Here is a 23,152-nt window from a genome sequence, read left to right on the forward strand (position 1 = left end):
ACTATAGCAGTTCAGTAGTTGTATAGCTAGTTAGATGTTAAGTTAGATCACTTCTCACTTAACAGATTTATAATAAACACCTACAGGTGTTGTTTATTAATCTTTGCAGGTGTTGCAGTGTTTATTAATGATGAAATTTTTGTTAATGTTCCATTAGTGAATCAGTTCTGTATTATCTTCCCCTCCATCAGGAGCTATAGACAGTTCCTTAATTGATGTTTATACTACCAACATGCTATATATGGCATAGATAGGACACCATGCAACCTTGGGGTGTATCCAGAATTTTTCCAAGGCAATTTCCAGATGTGGCTGTGAATTATGAGAGCATGGGTCTGGGGCACAACTTCTAGCCACCGATCGACAAATTTTGAAAATCAAGTTTCAAATAGATTCATGATTTTAGTACAAAGCATTAATGTCATTTAGTTGATGGCTAATGATCCAAATACGTTTCTCCAATTGAAATGGAAAGCTCAAGAGTTAGCTATAAATTATTATTCTTTAAAATTTAATTTTGACATTATCTTACATTTATATTTTGGTTTACTATCCGTTTTCCATTGTGAATGTTTTATTAGAGTTTTTAACTGCTCTATTGGAGTAGCTCTTTCAATGCTTAGACAACAGAGCTTGCTATGAAAGTGTAGTGCAGGGTTTCTGACTAACACAATTGTTTATTGAATAACAAACTTTGCTGAATTCAATTCCCAATCAAATTCCACGCCTGCTAGGATTATGAGATTAAGTAATAAAGACAAGACTTTGTCGGAAAGATGTAACACAGCTGTACCACACTTAAATCAACTCACTGACACAACTCAACAAAATGAAGTGACAGAAAATTAGAGTAGATTACAACTACACTGGGACCTGTTTAAATATTTACAAACTAGTCTAATTCAAACTCTCCAATCAGTGGTACGTGCATGTCCCTCTCCTCAGGATAAATGTGGTAGTAAAACTCCATCTCAGAATGAGCAAACTGGTACACCATCTTCTTCTCAGACTCACTCAACTTAGCATAGTACTTTGGCATGAGAGAGCCGGTGTCATGGTGGGCCGGCTGGTTCCTGAAGGAATCCTGAGGAATGTTAAACTTTTCAAACAGTCGGTCAAATTCTGCAGGCATCAGTTTGAGGTTAGCATAGAAGTCATAATGGAAGACACAAGGATGACATATGTATTGTAGTGGTCTGAAGTGAGGATCCAAGTCATAGTAACTATGGGAACCCAAGTAGTGGATAAACTCGTTGAATGTGGGAAACACTTTAAGTGTACGACCACTTCTCTCCCATTTAGCGTACATGTATGGTCTGTTTATTTTAATCATTTCTATCTTGGCTTCATCAAAAACTCCTGAGATGTTCTTAGAAATTGGATGGTGCTCAAATTTGTTGCGATAAGCTGATAGAATTCTCTCTAGAGGATTTCGTGTCATCACAAACTTGAAATAGCTGTCCAGTTTCTTCTTCCTTTCTGCTGGTGACATCTTTAGCATGTTGTAATTCTGAGCGTACAGATCTCGATCATGGGTTAACTTTTCAAATACAGCCTCAGGGGAAATGGCCTTATTTAGAGCAGCAAACATAACACGTATGTTAGTACTGGCTAGTTTTGGTGCTATACAAAACATGATCTTCCTCTCTCGATCAATGAGCAAGTGTTTGAGGGCTTCCTTAGCAAAGCGTCCATCATTAGGCATAGCATCTGGTGAGTGATATTGCTCACAATATTTCTCTACCTCTCTTTTCTGAAACTATACGGAGCATGCGTAGTAGGGATGAACAAACAGTAACTTACTTCTCCGCGTTTGTCAATATCCGGAGATAAGCTTATCGGCAAATCTACGTCCTTTATTGTTACATCACGTGATTCTCTATCACTGGTGACAATTTTACCTAGTATAATTGATTACAGTAACACAGTGTAGTTTGTGTAAGGAACTTACTATCCACATAACCGCCATCTTCATATCGATAAATTCCCACGAAACTTGGTCCGATATGATTCAACAAAGTAACAGCGGACAATACCATAACAACCAACCCTACTAATACTAGTAATACCCGCCTCTTGCTACAAAGCATTGATACTTCTTCATTAACTAAGATGGATTTAAAAATACCCAAAAAGCTGGATTTCAAAATACGGTAGACAGTCTTTAGCTAAATACTTAAAAGTTGTTTTAAATAGGTTGATTAGAGATTTTATTTTGCAATGTTGAGATAGCGGTTCTGAACTTCTTGAGTCCCTGGCGAACTGGCTAAGAATATTAAACTAGTAAGTGACTATAGATAAATAAGGTATAGTAATTATGGTACATGTTTAAATGTCTTCATAAGTTGAGCGAAGAGGTAGCGTACTAAGAATTTGAAAGTTAGAGAACCATCTCTTTCTTCATGACTATACAGTTGAATTAGTAGTGACAGGCGTAAAACTGAAGCACTGGGCGTGGTCCATGAATATCTTGTAAATGGTACTAATTTTATAATGTAAATGTCACCCCAAGTGTCACCCGTATTATACACAGGTGACATCTGACAACATCATTGACATAACCATTGATGAATGTTAGTTACCTTATGATGTCATTTGATGTCATTGTCTGGACATGCACTAATCATGACTGGTTGTATTACTAGTCTTACCAGACCATAGTGGGTTTGACTAGATGGTCCGAAGTTTGGTGCATTACTTGTAGCAAGAGTTCATAATACTGAGAACAGTATCCTACTCTCACCCCTGTAGAAGGGTGTTTCATAAAGTTATGACATAACATTTCCGTTTCTCTTTTGTATAAGTAATGATTAGTCTCGTGTGGCCAGACTGCTATTTCTTCGGGATGGCACATATCGATTAAAGATTATAAGCACCCATTCGAAAGATAAGTGCCACCCTGAAGAAATAGCAGCAGTCTGGTCACACGAGACTAAGTAATGATGTCATTAATTGAACATAATATCGATCAATGCATGTCTAACGTCAGCATTTCTTACTGAATCCTTAACAATTGTGTAGCATTTCTTACCAGGCCATTCATGAATATAACTCCCGAGCATCGAGAGTGTAACAACTAGCTAATGATTCTTGCACTTTTATGGCTGCTAGCACATCACAAACCATGACACCAAGAGTTAATAATATAGAGAGGACAGGGACACCTTGTCGTTATGTCATATTCCCTTCTACAGGGTACAAGAGAGTAGGATATCCTCCTCAGTATATATTATGAACTCTTGCTATTAGTAGAAACTTTATTCTGTGTGCTAGTTAATGTGATGGTTGAAGTGAAATCATGTTTCCTGTATGCTTACCGTATTGTCCGTTAGTGTGTCAGTATGGTGGCTGGTCGGTACTAACAACAGTTCATAATAAAAGAAGCCAGTTTAGCCTTGCCATTACTAACTCACGAGTGTACCTGTTTCGAAAGTGTCATGGACAAATAAAGAGTACTGTCACCATGTAGCCAGAAAGCAGACCATCTATTATTCTAGTATGTTAGTACGTGATAATAGATGAATGTCAACAATGAAGTACTTTAGCTGTTGTCTACTCTGTAACAGCAGAACAACCAACACTTGACTGTACAAATGCCAGTAGTGACGTCACTCCTGCTCTATTGTGTAGAGATGTCATTTTAGACCAGAGGAGTCATAATTGCTCCTTAGAGTATTGCCTTAATTGAATAGATCTGTTTGAAATTTCACGTGAGCCCTCAACAGAACTAGTGAAGGCAGGGACTCAGTAGATATTCCTGTAGGTTGTAGGGCTGGGAGATTATATTGATTGTGGGATTAATCAATTAATTCTTTTCTGCTACCCCTAAATTCCATTACTCATCCTGTTTCTATTAGCTTTGTCAGGGTGTTACACATGCCTGGAGTTGCAACACAATCAAACATGTTACACACTGTTCTCTTCAAAGGTATAAGAACACATGACACATTGAAAGTGTCACAAAGTCCATAAACTGTAATATTATATTTCATCACTACTAAAATACTATTAATGTTACAACAGTGTTAATTATTTCCTCCGTATACTACCTTTTCGCTGACATGATCACTTGCTTACTGTTTCATGATCAGATTAGAGTGAGTGTTCGAGCTGAAGTGGCATTTGTTATCATCATCAAGATTCTGCAGAACTCAGTGTGGGGTGCCATTTATCCATTATGGTGTTTTGCTGCTCAGTTTAGTATTGTATTGGACTATAGCCTTTGTCTTCATATATAGTAATAATATCAGGTAAGGAGGGCTCAGGTGCTTGTTCATGAGGTAATTGTGGTGAGATGAAAGCAGTGTATACTTGTGTACTCTCATCACAAAATATGTAATCCAACAATGGCAAATATTGCTGTACTAATAACTTCAAGTACTTTTTTGATTATCAGAAAGCACTAGAAGAACACTTTATAGTGTTGTTACCTTGGTGATACTAGATAGTATTTTGACTTCCCATCCCTCATCTAAGGGAACTGTTAGAAAATTATACACACACTACACACACACTCTACACACACACACACACTACACTACGCACACTCTACACACATATAGTACACATCTTATTCCTCATACAGGTTATAGCTCCAGTTAATGTCACTATTGGACAGCTGACAACCTGGCTCAGTCATCAGTCGCCGAAGGTGACACTCCCAGTTCTCTGTCTCGTGAGGTTCTGGGACCTGCAGTTGGTGCCGAGTGTAAACCAGAGAACACATCGTTCACTTCTACTGGAGAGGCAGAGTTGGGGTATTCCCCTCACCATCAGCAGCTGCCAACTGCTAGAGATCACAAGATCCTTCAAAAGAATATCACTGTTGCTAAGCAACTGCTGAGTGATTTGAGTATGTGGTCTTAAGTAGTCATAAATGTCTATTATTGTGGTATAGTGGTATGGCTCTTACTGTTTTATTGTTCTAGTATGGTGAATGGTACACTAATGTGTGTGCAACCAGCTGTGTACTACGCACATATGCACACACTCACTCACTCATGCATGCACAAACACTACACAACACACACTACACACACACGCACACACACATGCACTACACTACATCAAAGCCATCACATAAATTATGAGCTTTGGTCAACCACGCACCACATCAAATTCATCACGTGATGTTTATCAGTCAACAGAAATTGTTAACACTGTAAACAGAAATTGTTAACACCGTAATTAACACACACTAACTGTTTACCTCAAGTTTGATTGACACTTTGTAATGTGTTAACAGATCAAAGACTGGCTGATGATCAAGGAGACATGCTGAGACAACTTGATAATGTTACGCTACACAACTTACTAGATGAGGTCGACAACATGATTGTTGGGGTACATTATTCATTTGTGTTGTTGTAGAGGGAAAGAGACTTACAACTGGCAGCTCAAATTGGTCAGGTGAGCTAGTGTGATGTCATCATGGTTGATTAGTATGCGATAATTATAGTTTGAACTTCAAAAATGGATTGATTTGATTGAACAAAATCTTGTGCACGTGATTTTCGCTTGTTTTGTCACGCAAGGTCTCTTAGAACCACAGTAGTTGATGTTGAATCAGTGGAGGTTGATCATGTGACATCATTGATCATGTGACATCATTGATCATGTGATCTCAAAATGTATTAAACTATTTACACCTCCTAACCACACAGTATGATAGTACTGTAGAAGGCTTGAGCTTTTGTAAAAATATCACCCTAAAACCAGCTACCTCACAATACCTTCATGACATCCTGGCAGTATTGGTTAGGTATAACCAAGCCCAAAAGTGCCTTTGGTATGACCTGACCTTCCAATAGGTAGCTACAAAAAATAAAGTAGATCTCTTTGGTGTAGCCTCTACAAGATATGGGAGACTGTGGATAATTTTCAAAGTGTTTTTGTTTTTGGATATTTCAAAGAAGTCTTATATTTTTCATGTCCATTTATCACCAAAAATAAACTACCACAAGTAAAAGTGACCTGCCATCATGTGATCCACTGTTTTGGTGATTCACTCATGTATTCCAGTTTAAACTCAGTAGTAATGTTTCTATTAGTTAAATATTGTGTCAATAGCCAGTAAACAGCTAATTCAGGGTTCACAGAAATTGATGCTGTCTGCTGTTCTGTATAAATACAATCAAGCTGGTGGTTGATTAGCATTTACTCCACTCACGACTTCCCCAATATTCTCTTCAGTACACTGGGGTGGGGATAAGTTGGTATTTACAAGCATGTATGTAACTTCATAATTTGTGGCACTAATTTCCATTTATTTGAAATCCACCCGAGCTTTGAAATGTACAACTTCACTGATGCAGAACTCACACACACATCCTTAGCTTGGTCACCTCCTTGTGGTCTAGACCCTCTGACCCCCAATGGTGTCAGGTAATGATATGAGTGTTCAGAGATGTGAAAATATTGGAATACATAATAAACCCACAATTACATCTCCCATACCACTACTCTAATATACATACACTATTGAAATACTCCAATACTAAACTTTTTGTTGCCAACTCATTTGTGTACACCTGTTAAACCTGTTTGTTCACTTGGTGAAGTGGCATACCTGTTAAACCCGTTTGTTCACTTGGTAAATAGTATAGTTAGGTGGCATATGTGCTTAACCTGTTTTTGTCACTTGATGGTATAGTAGCATATCTGTTAAACCTGTTTTTGTCGATTGTGATGGTGTAGTGGCATAGCTGTTAAACCTGTTTGCTCACTTGATGGTATAGTAGCATACCTGTTAAACCTGTTTTTGTCACTTGATAAACCTGTTTTTGTCACTTGCATAGCTGTTAAACCTGTTTGTTTACTTGATGGTAGAATGGCTTACCTAGCTGTCAGTGTTCATGTTACAGGCACTACTGGAGCGTAATGAAGATCTGGAAAGTTGTCTCAGGACGGCACAGAACAGCAGAGAAGCCCTACAACAACAGGCCGATCAGTTACGACATGATGTCTCTCTGAAGGAGCAGTTGCTACGACTTTACATTCGTCATGCCAACGAAGCTGACCTTACTGATAACCCGCCAAACCTGAATCATCACCCGTTCTTCGAAGATGAGTGAGTGTCTGTTAGTAAGCAAGTTGTGTATTGATAATGTAATTTGACAATTATCGGCAGATACCAATAAATTATCAGCACTTGTTAACCGTTAAACCCGCAGAGAACTTTTTGGAAATACGTGTTTACACAACATGGGCACACATGGCGATACTAGGTAGGGTAACTTAATTCTTGCAGTCTACAAACACACATAGATTAAAAGTGTGTTCACTGGGCTACTTGGAGAAGGTTAAATGAACACTGTAACTACAGTGGCTTACTTGTTATGAAGCAGTGAACAGTGACAAGTGACATCTCCGTGTTTCAAAATTCTTGCCACGTGTTTAATTTTGATTGAGGGTTTACTCACGTGAGTCATATATGGCCTGATAGAAAATTTCACAATGAACAGAACACAAGGTGATAGGAGTAACTACCATCGAGTTATCGGCCATTTTATAAAGGTATGTAAAGGGTTTGCATGTTTCCTTACCAAAAAGTTATTTTCACGGCTAGTTGGCCTCATCATTTAGTGTTAGGGTAAAACCCTAGGTATCATTTTAATCCTTGTTACATCACAAGTAGAATGATGTAAATTGCATAGCCATAGGATGGATGCTTCGAAAGTTACAGTACTTCGTGCATATTTATTAAGTTTAAATCCAGTTTTCTGGGATTATGAACACTACAGAGTATATAGAGGCTACCCAGTAACACAGTGAGCTAACTGTTGTGTCTTCTAAAACATTTCTTACAATCATTTTCAATCATTATTATTATTGTTGGTAAAGTGGTTTACAAGCAATGGTGAAATGGTGTAAGTATCTATTGAATGGCTGGCCTCAACTTTTGTGAAATGGAGTTATCCAAGGAATGTGTTTTCTGTAAAAATCTCTCTAAATCTCTGAATGGTCAAGAAATGAAACATGATCATCAAGAAATGAAACATGATCATCAAGAAATAGCTGCAATGATGTCAATGTCAGTAAACACAGAATTATCATGTCATTAGTAGAAATATTGACATTAACATCATTGTGGCTGCATCTTTGATTTCACAACTTTTCCACTTTAGCTTGTAGGCTACACCATTGACTGTTTTGATGTACACAACAATTCTTTTTGTACTCTACTTGTAAGTTTCAAATTGGTTTATAGCTGGCTTTTGGGCTTACGATCAAACAGTATGGTAGTACTGTTTAATTAGGCTAAAGTGACGTGTTCCACCTAAAATGCTACTTTTAAAAATCATCCTAGAGATGTCTTACGCAACAAAAATCACCTTTATCAAATTACAGTCAGCCGAAAAGGATCACTGAAACCCAAAATTTGATCTGCCTGCCTGACCACAGTCACAAGGCTGGAGGCCAAACGAAGCAGTGCACGGTCAACAGTTTACGAATAACAAAGTCACCAGTGGCATGTACCTTTGGGGTCCTGACGAGTATCTGCCCTCTGCACTTTGTCTTTCCTTTTATCTTCAATCAGTCGTCTTCTTGTTGCCATATTGAGGCATTCATTTTCCGTATCAACACTTTCCTTGAGTAACATATTTAGATGTCACAAAATTATTTTGAAGTGTTTATACTACCCAGTAGATACTTGTAACTTAGTGATAGGTTGGAGACCACACCCATTAACAATCTTGGTTGACCAAGTGTGGAGACCACACCTCTTAATAATCTATGTGTTTTGAACACAATGACCTCACCCCTTTATTGATCTAGCTGTATTTAATGACAGTCACACATGTATAGCGGTATGCTGTAACAAAAACACAAATTAGTATATTATAAATTATATGAAGTTCAAATTATTTCTCAAATTCTTAATTGAGTGTTGGTCACAAACACTTGTTACTACTCATGTACTGAAATCATTTCTACAATTGTTAATCATCTACTGACCCTTATCCCTTCAAGTGAGACTATCCTAAGAGTACAAGTGTACAAAATCATTAAGTTCTATTAGTGATCATAGAAGTATAAAATAGTGAAGCAAGGGAGGTTGCCTACACCTGAAGATATACTAGTGGACATCACTACTTCAGTCTAAATTCTTAATAATTGTTTTGTTTACATTTTGTAACATTATTATGACTAGTGGACATACTGCATTAGAACAGAAAGAATGGTGACAGGCTTATTGCTTTGTCTGAATGCTCCCCCCCAACTATCAATTACTGAAATATCGAAGTGGTCAATACTTTTCGTTTTCAGCTATGTTCAGTCTGTTACATTACAAATGAAGAACATGAGAAGGATTTCTGCAATCAATCCAGTCACAACAGAATATTTGGATAGTTCCCATCAAACATAGTGAAGCCATCACATGATGCTACCACAAATTGACACCTTGTGCTATCAGCAAAGATCAATGGGACACAAAGGAGGACGCAGGTAAGTCAATAAAGCGTGTACTGTGATATGCCAAAAGGAACCTGTTGGGCTGAAGCGACATCGAGCACTGAAAAAATCAAGCTTGTAGCCTTAGCCGTTATCGAGTTATGCTTGTCTGAAGGCATCAGTCAGTCAGTCAGTCAGTCAGTCAGTCAGTCAGTCAGTCAGTCAGTAGAAAATTCCAGTAAAATAATTAAAACTTAGTAGCAACATTTTAGAAGTATTTCAGGTCGTTATAACTTTGTGTACACTCCTTGGTTGACAGGTCATCATCAGTGGAGTGGGCTAAACTACTCCAAGAAGAGTGTCAAGGATTACAAGACTCCAACAGGGAATTGAAGGAGGAGGCTGCTAGACTGAGGGAGGAAACTGCTTCTGTGGAGCAGAAGGAAAGAGAATTAGTGGCTGAGTGTTTACGACAACTAGGTCAGTTGTGTATAGCGTAAAGAGATGTTTCAAAACTGTTGTGATGTATTAGACAATATCAACAATACAAACACTGTGATGGTTGTTGTGCGTATGTAGTTGCATAGCGGCTTTTCTTTTAGGAGAAACTTTTTGCGATTTTCATGGATTGGCAGCTATCCTTTCCCCTTAAAATTTGTAGCTTGATCAGAATGACATTGTTTGAGCATTACAAACACACACAAGATCCTGAAGAACTGAACATTTCCACCTCGAAATTTTGGGTGAATCAAAATTTCCTCCCCACAAATCCCTTATATGGTATATAACATCTTATTATAAGATATAGCAACAAGGTGATGTGTGTGACATCATATTACATTTTGACTGCTCTATTAGAGTATTGATCACACATTTCTCCTTGATCTGTAATCTTGATCACAAACTAGCTCCTTGATCTGTAATCTGATTTCCAATCTGTTAAAGACTTGATAGTTTGCTGAGGTCAACAAGAAAGTTAAACATGCTTTCTAAGCAGTTTTTTGTAGAAAGCATATTCCATTAATAGTCGGATCTAAGCAAACATTTTCTGTTTAAGTATCAGTTACTAAGCTATTGTGATGATTATCAACCAGCCACGCCCATTATCATCATAAGTGCTTAGTAAATTACAGGTTGGAGATCAAGACATAGTGTGTTGTGTAGCCCAAGCCACACCCCATGGATATATTGACAGAAAGAAAATACAATTTTCATACATATGTAGCTCTGTGATCTCTTATCTGATGACAATGAAATTTGTAGTAGAGTTGCTCACCTGGTACCAAATTTGAAGAAAAGTTCCTCAGCCATTTCTGAGATACGAGTGACCAGTGTGTTGGTGTATTTTTATAGTTTTTTTAAGTCTCTTTCTCTTTTTTGTTGTGTTTTTGCACACTTTGCAAAAATTGCTATAAACACAAATGAGTTGTCTGATCCACTGAAATTTAGCACACCTTATAAGGAGGTCCTAAAGCAAATTCTAGTATTGAGTTTAGTGCAAATCTGGTGAAAGCTTTAGGAGTTATGACCAATTTTTGTAAAGAAAGATTGATTTGTCATGCCTACAGGGTAAACTGCTTAAAGGAATAAGGTGAAAATTGGTTTGAAGATAGTAACCATTGTAGGAGTGTCTTTTGATGAGATGGAGATTATGGAGATATAAAGTGAAACCAAAGGTGTGTACTGATTGTACAATCAAGTTTAGTGAATAATAAAACACAATAGTTTCCATGCCAACTACGCAAACAACTTCAGGTAATCAGCTGATAATCATTGTGTAAATGGATTAATCATCATATAAAGGTCTGTCAGTAGTATAGAAGAATCAGATTAAAATCCACTGACTTGTCATGTAAAACCCAACTACATGTAGCAAGGGCTCAATTGAGATGCTCTAATAGTACAGTCACCATATTAAAACATTCAACAGCATTAGTATGTTACTCTATTAGAGCATTCAGCCATGTGGCAAGTCACCCTGTAGAGAGTTCAACTACAAACAAGTCACCCTGTAGAGAGTTCAACTACAAACAAGTCACCCTGTAGAGAGTTGAACTACAAACAAGTCACCCTGTAGAGAGTTGAACTACACACAGGTCACCCTGTGCAGAGTTCAGCTACATTACAAGTTATCCTGTGGAGAGTTAACATGCTTATGGCCAACACATTTGTAAAGTGGAACTTGCTTCGTTCTCTCCTCTTATTATTTTCAGCCACTGGGGGTCTGGCTTGTGAAGCCATCATCTTCTACAAACATTTGGCTTCTCCTTTGTCCACCAAATGGGGGAAAATTACTCTGTTACCCTGGGTTGGCTTCAGTGCTGTCTTTCTCTTTGATGTGATCTGCCATTGCCTACATTTGCAGTGCTCAGTCATCATTCCATTATTTTGACAGAGCTCCACCTCTGATGGATACGGTTAGGGTGGAGTCTCATTTAATGGACTAATTTAATCTTTAATTTATTGTTTAATTTATTGTTTGTATAATAATTAATTTAGTTATATCAACATGCCCACAGGGTAAATAAACCAAACACAACACACACTAGTACCTTCACTGGCTCTCCTTGACTGTTGTCTGAAGACACTATCACAGTGTATCATCTTGTATCAATATTATTTGATGTGATTGTGTTTACCCAGCTGAGTCCAATGATCGGATAAAGAGTGTTAGAGAAGAGTTGGATGTTAAGATTGAAGAGAACCTTAAACTGTCTGTAAGTGAATAGTGTATGCTTAGTGATATCTATTCTAGAAGAGGGTGGAAGTGTTTTAAGAAATATTATCTTAATTGTACAATTTAGTTTGGATCATGTGACTATGACCCTTATCCACAATGACATTTTATGACATCATGAGAATAAAAATGGCCACGATAGTTGGGGTACTGTTATACAGGCACCTATGGAGATATATTTTCGATCACTCGTATTCAGTGTTAGGGGTAACACATAAGTAATGTGTTACATAATAATTATTACTTTTGTGGTAACGAAGTAATATTGTGGGGCCCCCAAACACTGTCCAGCCATTGGAATACTGCGGGATCCAACCTGTAATCATCATAGTCTACTATGTGACTATAGTAGTCAGCCAGTTCATTCTCATCCCTTGGAATCCATTCCGGCTCTATTCTAATATTTCTTAAACAAGTGGCAATGCTTTGTGTAACGAAATATGCTGTAAAAACAGGTAATATAACTCAAGTTACTTTACTTACAAATGTAATGCGTTACCTAAGTAATGAAGTTACTGTAACGAGTCTAATATTACGTAATATTATTACTTTAAGTAACAAAGTTACTAATCTTGTTAGTAATCCACTGAGTAACGCCTAGCCACAACGAAGTAACGAAGCCTACTGAATGAAGCTTATTCACCAGCTTCTTACTTATAACCAATATTTGCACATTGTTCAACAACGCAATCATGTCATGTGATAAAGTGGTAGTTTCACACGTGACAGCTTAAGACTGTGGACACAAAGTAATATAAATAATAGTTATACGGGCACAATGTGGGGTCTATGAAATTTATAAACCCGAAGGCCCGGGCTGTAGTGCACGAGCGAAGCGAGGGCGCTACTGAGGGCCTGAGGGTTTATAAATTTCATAGACCCCACATTGTGCCCGTATAACTGCTTTAGACTCTATTTCACATTACACTCAGATTACTTACCTCATCCACGGCTGTTTCTGCTGTAGGCTCGGCAAAAGCGGCTGGTTTTCTTGCGATAATACTAGCGCTATGGCAACTATGCATCATCACGTGACAAAATAATCACGCTTGTTGAATCATTGCACGTGAACAACGCATAGCGGTTGGACAAACCCAGATTTTGAGCATATGTTATATTGTGCCTGAAGGCGTGGAGTATATTAGAAAACAAGGTGGAGTATATGAGATTTATTACCCACCCAAAACAGCCTAAATAGAGTCTAATATGTAATATTACTTTATTATATGGGTAATATGTAACTGTACCTAAATAGTTCAGTTGTAAATAATATGTAATATGTAATGAGTTACATTTAAAAAGTAAATGTCCCAACACTGCTCGTATTTCAGCTAGGCATGGAGATATCGACCATTAACCGACAGGTATGGTTATAAAGTAACAAAAGCTATTGTAAATGTACGCTATTTAGAAAAACATTTGAAAGACGACAAAACTCATTTATCGTAAAGTCTTATATAAAACTTGACTGTACCTGTTGTTTAGAACTCAATATCTTCTTTCCTGGCTGAAATATGAGCAATTAAAAATTTTTCTCCATAGGCACTTATATAACAGTCCCCTAACTTTTTTATTCTCAATATGTCATTGTGGATAAGGCTCATTGGGGATCAATAGTTACACGATCCCTCAATAGTCACATGATCCCCAATTAGTCACATGATCCCACACGATCCCCAATTAGTCACATGCTCCTCAATTAGTCACATGATCCCTCAATAGTCACATGATCTCTAATTAGTCACATGATCCCCAATTAGTCACATGATCCTCAATAGTCACATGATCTTCAATTGTCACATGATCTTCAGTAGTCACATGATTCTCAATAGTCACAATCCAAACTAGTAAATGTGCAAAAATCTGACACAATTGTGTATTTTTCAAATTGCTGTTTAATAAAAGATTTATAATATACTTGGCCGAGGGTCGCTTTGGAAGTTTCAGCCTCATATGTCAATAGCTTTGGGAGTTACAACCCTACAAAGTAGTGACAACAAAAAAATTGATTTGTACAACAAGTATGGACTCACTAAGGTGGTTGTAACTTATAAACAGAATGACACACAGAGTTGCATCATCATGTTTACCATTAATAGGGCTATCGATTACTGTGTAAATTTTTTGAATTATTGAAGAAGGATCAATTGCATACTATCACTTCGACGTAACCAAGCATCCTTAACTTGCATATCCTTGCAATGAAACAAGATTTTCAAGCTCCGCTTGAGTAGATGATATCCATGTTTTTATTGTTAGATCCTGTCTTCACTTAAGAGCAAAGTGTTACAGAATTTTCTAATTGCAAATATTTCACCCAACAATGCTTTAATACTGAAAAGTTAGGCTTGCACGATTGTGTCAGGTTTTCGCAGATTTGGTCACAGATACTGAGGATAATTAGGTGTTTAGATTGTAGTTCATGTCATTATGGTGATGCACTCAGGGGTGGATCCAGGATTTTTCAAGAGAGGGGATCTCTGAGCTGGGTGGAGGCTAATCCCCCCCCTACAGTTCACATAATTATTCAAATCAGCACATCCGGCCTACGGCTGTACGTAGCATTCATACATAAAATGTGCCCTTAGGCAAACTAGCACGATGTGTGGAAACCTACACTGCTATTTGTGCAGCTTATTGCTATACTATGCTATTGTAGACTTGTAGCTTACTACATACACAATTTCCTGGCACACAGTAGTCATGATGAATGATGGAGCACTTGTTCATCACACCATAGATTTTCGATCACACTTCTTGCTTGCCGTCACCCTCGCAGAAGTGGCACCAAAAGTGAACCTTGTGCAACTGCATGTGAAGTTGGTCTTCCTGAACAAGTTGAAGAACTACTGAAGTAGCTAACTCCTGTGTCACTTTGTAATTCACACTGTTGAGTATGGGGACCGGCATTCTGTGTCTTCTGGGTGAGGTCTCAAGAACAGCCGAGTGATATCACGTGCCCATATTGACCAAAGGCGGAGTCAGGTGTATTACCACAAAAGAGAAGTACCTGCAGTAAAACACTCTTTGTATACAAATCAGGCGTACCTTTACAACAATATCAGTGATTACAAACGTCATTGCTCCCTTGCAGCTGCCAGCTCTTCTACGCACGGTAAGTGTGTGTCTTCCACCACCTGCTGAACTTTAAACAATCCTTATCACGTGAGCTATCATCACGTGAGCTATCATCATGTGAGCTATCATCACGTGAGCTATCATCATGTGATGCTGTATCATAGTTAATCAGAATAGTTTGGGACTGCTCTATTAGAGTATATCAATCTTTCGCGATCTGTTGCTTTCCTCCGTGCACTTTCTGTCTAAGATTTCCTGTTCGAGGTTCAACCTGAAGGGGGGTCTCAAGACCCCCAAAGACCTCCCCCCCCCCCTCCCCCTGGATCCACTCCTGGTACTGTAGTGTTGTTCCAGTATCAGCTAGTTGTTACAGTTCTAGTTCCAGTTTAGGAACCATAACCTTTAGAATTACAGTTCTAGTTCCAGTTCAGAAACCATGATATTTAGAATTACAGTTCTAGTTCCAGTTCAGGAACCGTGATATTATTCAATTTCTATTATTTTAACTTAAGTATTACCAAAAGCCCACAATGAATTATGGCCACTCACTATTAAGTTATATGCTAGTCTTGTCAGGTTTAATTGTTTCATGTGTGTAGCTAATACTGTAGTTATCAGCATTACTACACAAACAACTATAACACTCTATAGGATGGTGCTAAAAGTCCTGTAGCTAATTATCAAGCACTAAACCAGACATATACTGAGCCAGCATTGCATTTGGCATTCTCTTCTAATATTATAGCTAATCAGTTGTTTCAAGCAGTGTTTTAACACATACATACATGCATGGTTGTTATACATACAGCTTTTATGAAGTTATATACTACATTGTGTGTTTATGTCAACAGATAAAATTCTGGTCTTGTAAAAAGCATGAAATCTCATTGGCAAATACTGTGTGGTTATGACCAATTCCAGTTCCAGTATTAGTTCCAGTACTTGATAAATTTCTTTATAGTTCTAGTTCCAATTCCAGTTTTAAGGAAAGCAAAATTATTGTTCCAGTTCCAGTTCTAGCTCTAGAACTGGAACTGGAATAAAAATGGCTGGAACTGGAACAACACTAATTTACTGATTATTGTTAAACCACTTAGCAAAATTGATGGAGTACTACTTCACATGCAATAGTTGTAACACGGGCATGAGGACTTTGCCTGATATGTATGCCCAACCGCCCTGTGGCCCTCGGTCAGTCGGGCATACATATCAGGCAAAGCCCGAATGCCATGTTTTACAGCTAATATGCAACTATCAGGCTGATAGCCTGTACAGGGTGATCAATCACCCAAGCCAATACGACTACAGCCACTGGATGTATTATATATACATACCTAAAATTTTTGATTGTGGGTCAGCAGCTAGTACGTTCTCAATTGTTTATGGAAAAATTACAAAGTTCACTAAATGCCTAGATAGGTAAGCTTGCTTGTAGAGTGGTTACTCCATGCAGAGTGGTAGCTTCATGATGGGGGCATACCTGTATTTGAAAACGTACGGAAACGATTGGTGAATAAGCTATAGCACTAGTTCTCACCTTAGCCCAACGTTTTTCAACTCGTAGGATGGCAAGGATAACAAAATGCTCTCCACCTGAGTGGTCTTCATAGCAAAATCCAAGTCATGCATCCTAATCACGTGAGTATTAATTGATCCCAACAATCGATTTCGGCCTCAACATCTATATAATCACTGCCCAGTTGTAGCCGGGCTACATTTCATATGTAGCCTGGCTAGCTGGGATACATACGAAATGTAGCCCGGGCGGCATCTTGATCTGAGGTATGAAAGTGTTACATGTAGTTCTAATCTTCAACAAAATAATACCACACTTCATTATATCATCGATCACATACTTTAGTTCATCCCAGAATATCAGGATTTTGGATAATACATTTTAACAGCATTTTAGCTGCTTCCACCTCTGGGTAGTGTCTAGTAACTGGTATGGGGTGACTAATAACTGGTATGGGGGTGACTAATAACTGGTATGGGGTGACTAATAACTGGTATGAGGTGACTAATAACTGGTATGGTGTGACTAATAATTGGTATGGGGTGACTAATAATAACTGGTATGAGATGACTAATAACTGGTATGGTGTGACTAATAACTGGTATGGTGTGACTAATAACTGGTATGGTGTGACTAATAACTGGTATGGGGTGACTAATAACTGGTATGGGGGTGACTAATAACTTGTATGGGATGACTAATAACTGGTATGAGGTGGCTAATAATTGGTATGGGGTGACTAATAATAACTGGTATGGGGTGACTAATAACTGGTATGGGGTGACTAATAACTGGTATGAGATGACTAATAACTGGTATGGGGTGACTAATAATTGGTATGGTGTGACTAATAACTGGTATGAGATGACTAATAACTGGTATGGTGTGACTAATAACTGGTATGGGGTGACTAATAACTGGTATGGTGTGACTAATAACTGGTATGGGGTGACTGATAACCAGTGGCGTATCTAGACTTCTTACCTCACCCGGGCACTGGGTGGGCAGACCACACAGCCACATACACATGCCCAACTTCATATGGACATCAATATAACGTCTAAAATGTGTTGTACATCACTATCTATGTGCTATACCTACACTAACTGCATGCAAAATAGCTAATATCGCTACTAGACACAAACGTTGACTACTATTGTCTTCTTCACACATACAATACAGCAATGTATAATACTTGAGACTTGGATTTAAAGCACCAGGTGCTTATACGATCACGTGACAAAAGTAGTCAACCTATAAATAGAATAAATGAAAACACTGACTGAACAAGTACTCATACTTTTGGACTAGTCAGTAGCTAGCTATCATCTACCAAGGCATCACACAGCCATACGGGGTGCATGTCTCAAACTTGCTCGCATCTGTTCACTTCTGAATTTTGAAATTGACTTAGTCTTGAATGGGCGCTATTCACCACACTATAAAACATTCAGTCCTTGTCACCATAGACTTTACGTTGTCACGATGCTGCAGTTGGTAGTCATGTGATCTTTCTATTAAGTGCCATACATTGGAAATACCACAATCGAAACCAATTCAAGATCACCATTTCTCCACTGGAGAGAAAAGCTTGATTTGACGTGGATCAGCATTGCGTAAGTGTTCTTTACAATCATTAATGTTTTGTGGTTATTCAATACTGATGGAGAAAAGCATTTACCAGGGCACAAGTCAAATTAACCAGGGCCCAGGCCCGGGTAGGCCCGGGTGTAGATACACCACTGCTGATAACTGGTGTGGTGTGACTAATAACTGGTATGGGGTGACTAATAACTGGTATGAGGTGACTAATAACTGGTATGGGGTGACTAATAACTGGTATGGGGTGACTGATAACTGGTATGAGGTGACTAATAACTGGTATGGGGTGACTAATAACTGGTATGGGGTGACTAATAACTGGTATGGGGTGACTGATAACTGGTATGGGATGACTAATAACTGGTATGAGGTGATTAATAACTGGTTACTAATTACAGGATCAAGTCAGCAAGTTGTCACGGGAACTCACAGACATCACATTATTACATCATCAGTTGACAGTGGACAATGAGTTACTACGGGAACAAGTCACTGAATCACAATCAATACAAACACAATTATCCAACGAGGTGAGGTAGTGAACATGTCGTAGTTAATTAAGAGAAATTTGCCTTACTCAAAAATAGAGGTGCACTGATAGAACTTTTAGCCGATATTGCAATGATATAAAGTAATATTATCAAGCTGATAAACAAAGCTGATCCAATATGGTGGCATAGACCTTTTCTCTTAGAAGTTGCGCTCTATTTAGTTATAAAGTAAACAGGTGTTACTAGGGGCTAGATCAATAAGAGGGTGTGGTAATTGTGTTCAAGTATTTGATTGTTAGGAGATGTGGTCTCCACACTTGATATTATTAGTCAACCAAGATAGTTGATGGGAGTGTTCTCAAACATATTGTGAAGTTAAAGGTATCTACTGTTTATCCAGTACCTTTTACGGGAGTGTAAGTACTTTAAATATTTAGTGGTGTCTAAATAGGCTGTTCAAGGAAAGTGTTGATATGGAAAATTAACACCTTGTTATGGTTTCGTTACACAAAGAAGACCACTGATGAAGGTAGGAGGACAGGCAAGGCACAGAGGGCACACACTCATCGGGACCTTAAAAGGCAAATGCCACTGGTGACTAATGGTGGCCGTGTGCTTGCTTTGTTTAGCCTCCAGCTTGCAATTATAGTCAGACAGACAATTTATTGAATTCTATATCCGGCCACCTGTAAGTGTTTTGCTACTATATAATATTTCATTGTTAGGCCGTGCAAAGTTAATTATATGTTTCTGGTTCTACCAATTCCCCAAAATTGACCAGGTAACCGGGCTTGGGTGTTTGGTGGTTTTTTTTTTTGTAACGTTTTGATATGGTGCACTACATTTGGCATAGCAATATGAAAAACAAAGTTAATGTATAAAGTTAGTGTGTCTTTATAAGGAAAAGTGTTGACAAGACATGAAAGGAAAGCCTTTCAACAGATATAAAATATTATAAATTATTGTATGATTGTGCAATTCATACAGCAAAGAAATGACCAGGAAGGGAACCAGAAACATATAATTAACTTTTCGTGTCCTCATCATGTAAGATGCCTTTATGATTTTTTAAAGGTGGCATTTTAATTGTCTTGCGTCACTTTAGCAGTGATCCCTATTTAAACAGTACTTACGCTTGTGGCTGTGACTACTTTATTAGAGTATTCCAATCATGTTAGTTGTATGATTTTTGTTAGATTTGATGTGATGCTAGATGCACCAAGACTATTCCTTAAAAGTGCTTTTTGTCATGTGTGATATTTGTATGATGATTTTAACAGCAGCATTTTAGTGGGTGCTGTTAGTTTTAGGGGAAAACCCTACTAAACACTACTACCATATAGTTTGATATTCCTATTATGAGAGTTTTGACATCACACCATTTTGTTGATCAGGTGATGGTGTTGACGGAGCGGTATGAACAGAGCACCTCAATGATGAAGGAGTTACAAGAAGAGTTAGCTCTACTACAAGCTAGTGGCACCTCCAGTCCTCACCTGACACCAGCTGACCACCCCACTGAGGTATGTAGTCTATTGTTGTAGTACATTGTGGGGTATACTAGAATTTACTATGTTATCCTACAGCATGAGAGTGTAGTTAAGGAGATAGAGGAAGCAGTACGTCGTGAGATGGAGGCAGCATGTACCATGTTACAAGAGAGACCTCAGTCACCTCTTAGTTTTGCACAGGCCAGGACTAATGTTGTTATGGAGACAGTGAGAGCTGCAACCAAGACAACAGCAAAAAAGCTAGAGAGGTTAGCAACACTACAAGATCAGTACAAGAAGAAACTTGATGAAGCCAGCAAGTCTGCCGAGCAAGGTCTGAACTTGTTAGTTGACCGACAGGGATCACATGATTCTAAGAGTAAACGTGGACAAGTAAAGGAATCATCTGTTGCTATTGACAACAAGTTCCTACCCAAGGGGGCATCATCACCAATTATGTCACATAAGAAGACAACTGGCCACTTGTCTGGTTACCATGACGAGTTTAAGAAGTACAAGGCTCCATTCATGGCTCCTGAAAAACTTCAAATTGTCAAACCTCTTGAAGGTAGGTCAAACCTCTTGAAGGTAGGTCAAACCTCTTGAAGGTAGGACGGGTCACTTTGTGAGGAGCCCAGCTTTATGTTGCGTGTTTAAGGTGATGTAATCCTCCTAACACTAGAGGAAATTGTACAGTGACTACTATTATTATTATTAGTTGTGCTCTAAACACTGTTAATACAACCATTACTTAGGTACTGTTGTATGGAGAAGTTATGGCCCAAAGTATTTTGAATTTGAAAATTTTATGGTTGCAATCCAGCTTTTAACTTACAAACAAATTTCTCATACAAACAAGTATTGTTTCTTATTTCCCAATCTAAACATCACATTACAAACTCTACTAAGATTGTTGTATACTCCTGTATATTGTACTAGGAGCTTATGAGCTGCCGAAGGTGGCGAAGGAGCATAAAATCTCTATTCCATGACAATCCAAATTACATCATGCATGAAAGCATGCTTAAGCTTTTCAAGTTGCAAAAATAGTGTAAAAGTGAAGTTTGTGCCAACTCGATAGCACTGCTGACATGTGAGCAACTAACATGAGAGGCTCAGTAAGATGGCTTTTACTGAGCCTCTCAGTATGCAAGAATAACCGGAAAATAATGGAAGAATACGGAATAATGGAATATTTAGAGCTGACAGTAACTAGATGCGGGCGGTGTCCGGGAAACAGAGAATTTATTTTGAGTGGCCTAATCCCGCTTTGTAACTAGGGCCAACGGTGGGGATTTGACACGATAGCATTTGACATTCGGCTGTGTCAAATTCCCACTATAGCCCCATATATGCCCGAGGGGGGGGGGGGGGGGGGGGGGGTAGTGGGGCAATACATTGATAGGTGCATTACTAGTATTTAAAACTACTTACAGGTTTTTGCAATTGAATTCGGCGACTTTGCAGTTAAATTCGTCCTTAACAAGAATGGCAGCTGGAGGAAACACGAAAACATGATGTAGCAGCTGCTACAAGAACTTGTTCAAGTACAACAGTAGTAAACAACTCTTTATAAGGCAATTATTCTTCCTCTCAGCAACATTCCAAACTCTACTACGCCATTCGCTTACTTACTTTCAAGAACTGTTTGCAAAATGCATAGACACTAAAATTTTGTTTTTGTACATTAGCGATTTACCCAATGGGTTTTGCTAATCAATAATAATAAATAATAAATAAATAAATAAATTCGCGATGGGTGTGGTCACTCGCGAGCAAGTTAATTAACTTGTCAGACAGTTATCAACTTCGCATACTATCAGCTCCAATTACTTTCTAGTGTCTCAAGTGTAACTCTCCAAGGCATAAATAGTTCATCTCTTAATGAACGGGTTGGTTTCTTGGAACCGTTTTGTTTATGACGAATTGTATGCAAACGCGACGAATTCTATTGCAAAACCGACGAGCATAACCAACGAATTCAATCGCAAAAACCTGTAAAAATGAAGTAGGGATCCAAGCAATAAAAGTAGTGAAACGAGATGAATGATGGTGGCACAGCTAGCTAAAATGTAACTTGTATTTTCCACATCTGGAGGTAGGAGTAAGGCAGATACCATCACTTATATACATCTTGTACATTTGCTCAGTGAGAGATGGAGTTCCCCATATTCTGTGGTTATGGGCTGGTCCACTGTAGTTTGGGGTTCTTGCTGCGTTCTTCAATAATTTGTATCAGGGAATCGCATTCTAGATCCAAGCATCCCCAACTGTCGACCTTGCTGTTGCTGTCTCCTTTAGAACAATAATGTAATATACTGATTTTATGTGCTTTTATAAAAATGCATCTACCAGAAACTGTTCTATTAGAATATCATACATGAATGTTGTATTAGAGTATATCTCAAGTCAGCCAAGGGGTGTGCAGCTAGCTAGACCAATAAGGGGTGAGGTGATCTCGTTTACTGTTAAGTAAATAGCTAGATTTTTAAGAGGTGTGGTCTCCGTACTTTATCAGTTCACCTAGATCTTTATTTTGATGGGTGTGGTTGTGAACCTATCGTAAACCGGATCCCAATCACAAAGTTGCAGATATCTAACTAATATTATCTCTTATAGTAGTGCCAGGACTGAAGTGCTTCTGATCCAGTTCTGAAATAATTCTGTGGTGTCTAAATGTGCAAGTGTTGAAATGGAAATTAATGCCTCGATATGGTTTCGTTAGATGAAGAAGAGGACAAGCATCCTGATTGAAGATAAAAGAAAAGACAACGTGCAGAGGGCCTACACTTGTCAGAACCCCAAAAGCACATCTCACTGGTGAGTTTGTTATTGTGGCATA

The 23,152-nt window shown here is 38.3% G+C and overlaps 2 protein-coding genes across 7 annotated transcripts in view; one reads left to right on the forward strand and one right to left on the reverse strand.

The window, feature by feature from the left end:
- Positions 1-744: 744 nt before the first annotated feature.
- LOC136241734 (carbohydrate sulfotransferase 14-like) lies at positions 745-2,178 on the reverse strand. The gene is made up of 3 exons (XM_066033024.1): positions 1,952-2,178; positions 1,804-1,901; positions 745-1,759 (listed from the first exon to the last, which is right to left on the reverse strand). The coding sequence occupies exons 1-3, from the start codon at positions 2,088-2,090 to the stop codon at positions 893-895; spliced, it is 1,104 nt and encodes a 367-aa protein (XP_065889096.1). The 5' UTR covers positions 2,091-2,178; the 3' UTR covers positions 745-892.
- LOC136241729 (trafficking kinesin-binding protein 1-like) overlaps positions 2,141-23,152 on the forward strand; it is a 30,789-nt gene continuing 9,777 nt past the window's right edge. For 5 of the 6 annotated variants that reach the window (XM_066033002.1, XM_066033008.1, XM_066033004.1 and 2 more), the window contains exons 1-10: positions 2,141-2,283; positions 4,586-4,852; positions 5,246-5,322; positions 5,371-5,409; positions 6,864-7,069; positions 9,716-9,876; positions 12,040-12,113; positions 18,728-18,859; positions 20,215-20,343; positions 20,407-20,878. In XM_066033002.1, the coding sequence (XP_065889074.1) occupies positions 5,275-5,322; positions 5,371-5,409; positions 6,864-7,069; positions 9,716-9,876; positions 12,040-12,113; positions 18,728-18,859; positions 20,215-20,343; positions 20,407-20,878 (1,261 nt within the window). In that variant the 5' untranslated portion in view covers positions 2,141-2,283; positions 4,586-4,852; positions 5,246-5,274. Of the gene's footprint in view, positions 2,307-4,585; positions 4,853-5,245; positions 5,323-5,370; positions 5,410-6,863; positions 7,070-9,715; positions 9,877-12,039; positions 12,114-18,727; positions 18,860-20,214; positions 20,344-20,406; positions 20,879-23,152 lie in introns of all 6 variants that reach the window. The other variant, XM_066033006.1, reaches the window with a different exon arrangement.

Source organism: Dysidea avara, chromosome 12 (assembly GCF_963678975.1).
Source record: "Dysidea avara chromosome 12, odDysAvar1.4, whole genome shotgun sequence".
Taxonomy (NCBI): Eukaryota; Metazoa; Porifera; class Demospongiae; order Dictyoceratida; family Dysideidae; genus Dysidea; species Dysidea avara.

Coding starts and splice junctions, on each gene's coding strand:
- LOC136241734 (XM_066033024.1), bottom strand. CDS start 2,090: ATGCTTTGTAGCAAGAGGCGGGTATTACTAGTATTAGTAGGGTTGGTT. Junction 1,902..1,951: donor AGATGGCGGTTATGTGGATA/GTAAGTTCCTTA, acceptor CAATTATACTAG/GTAAAATTGTCACCAGTGAT. Junction 1,760..1,803: donor ATATTGACAAACGCGGAGAA/GTAAGTTACTGT, acceptor TGCTCCGTATAG/TTTCAGAAAAGAGAGGTAGA.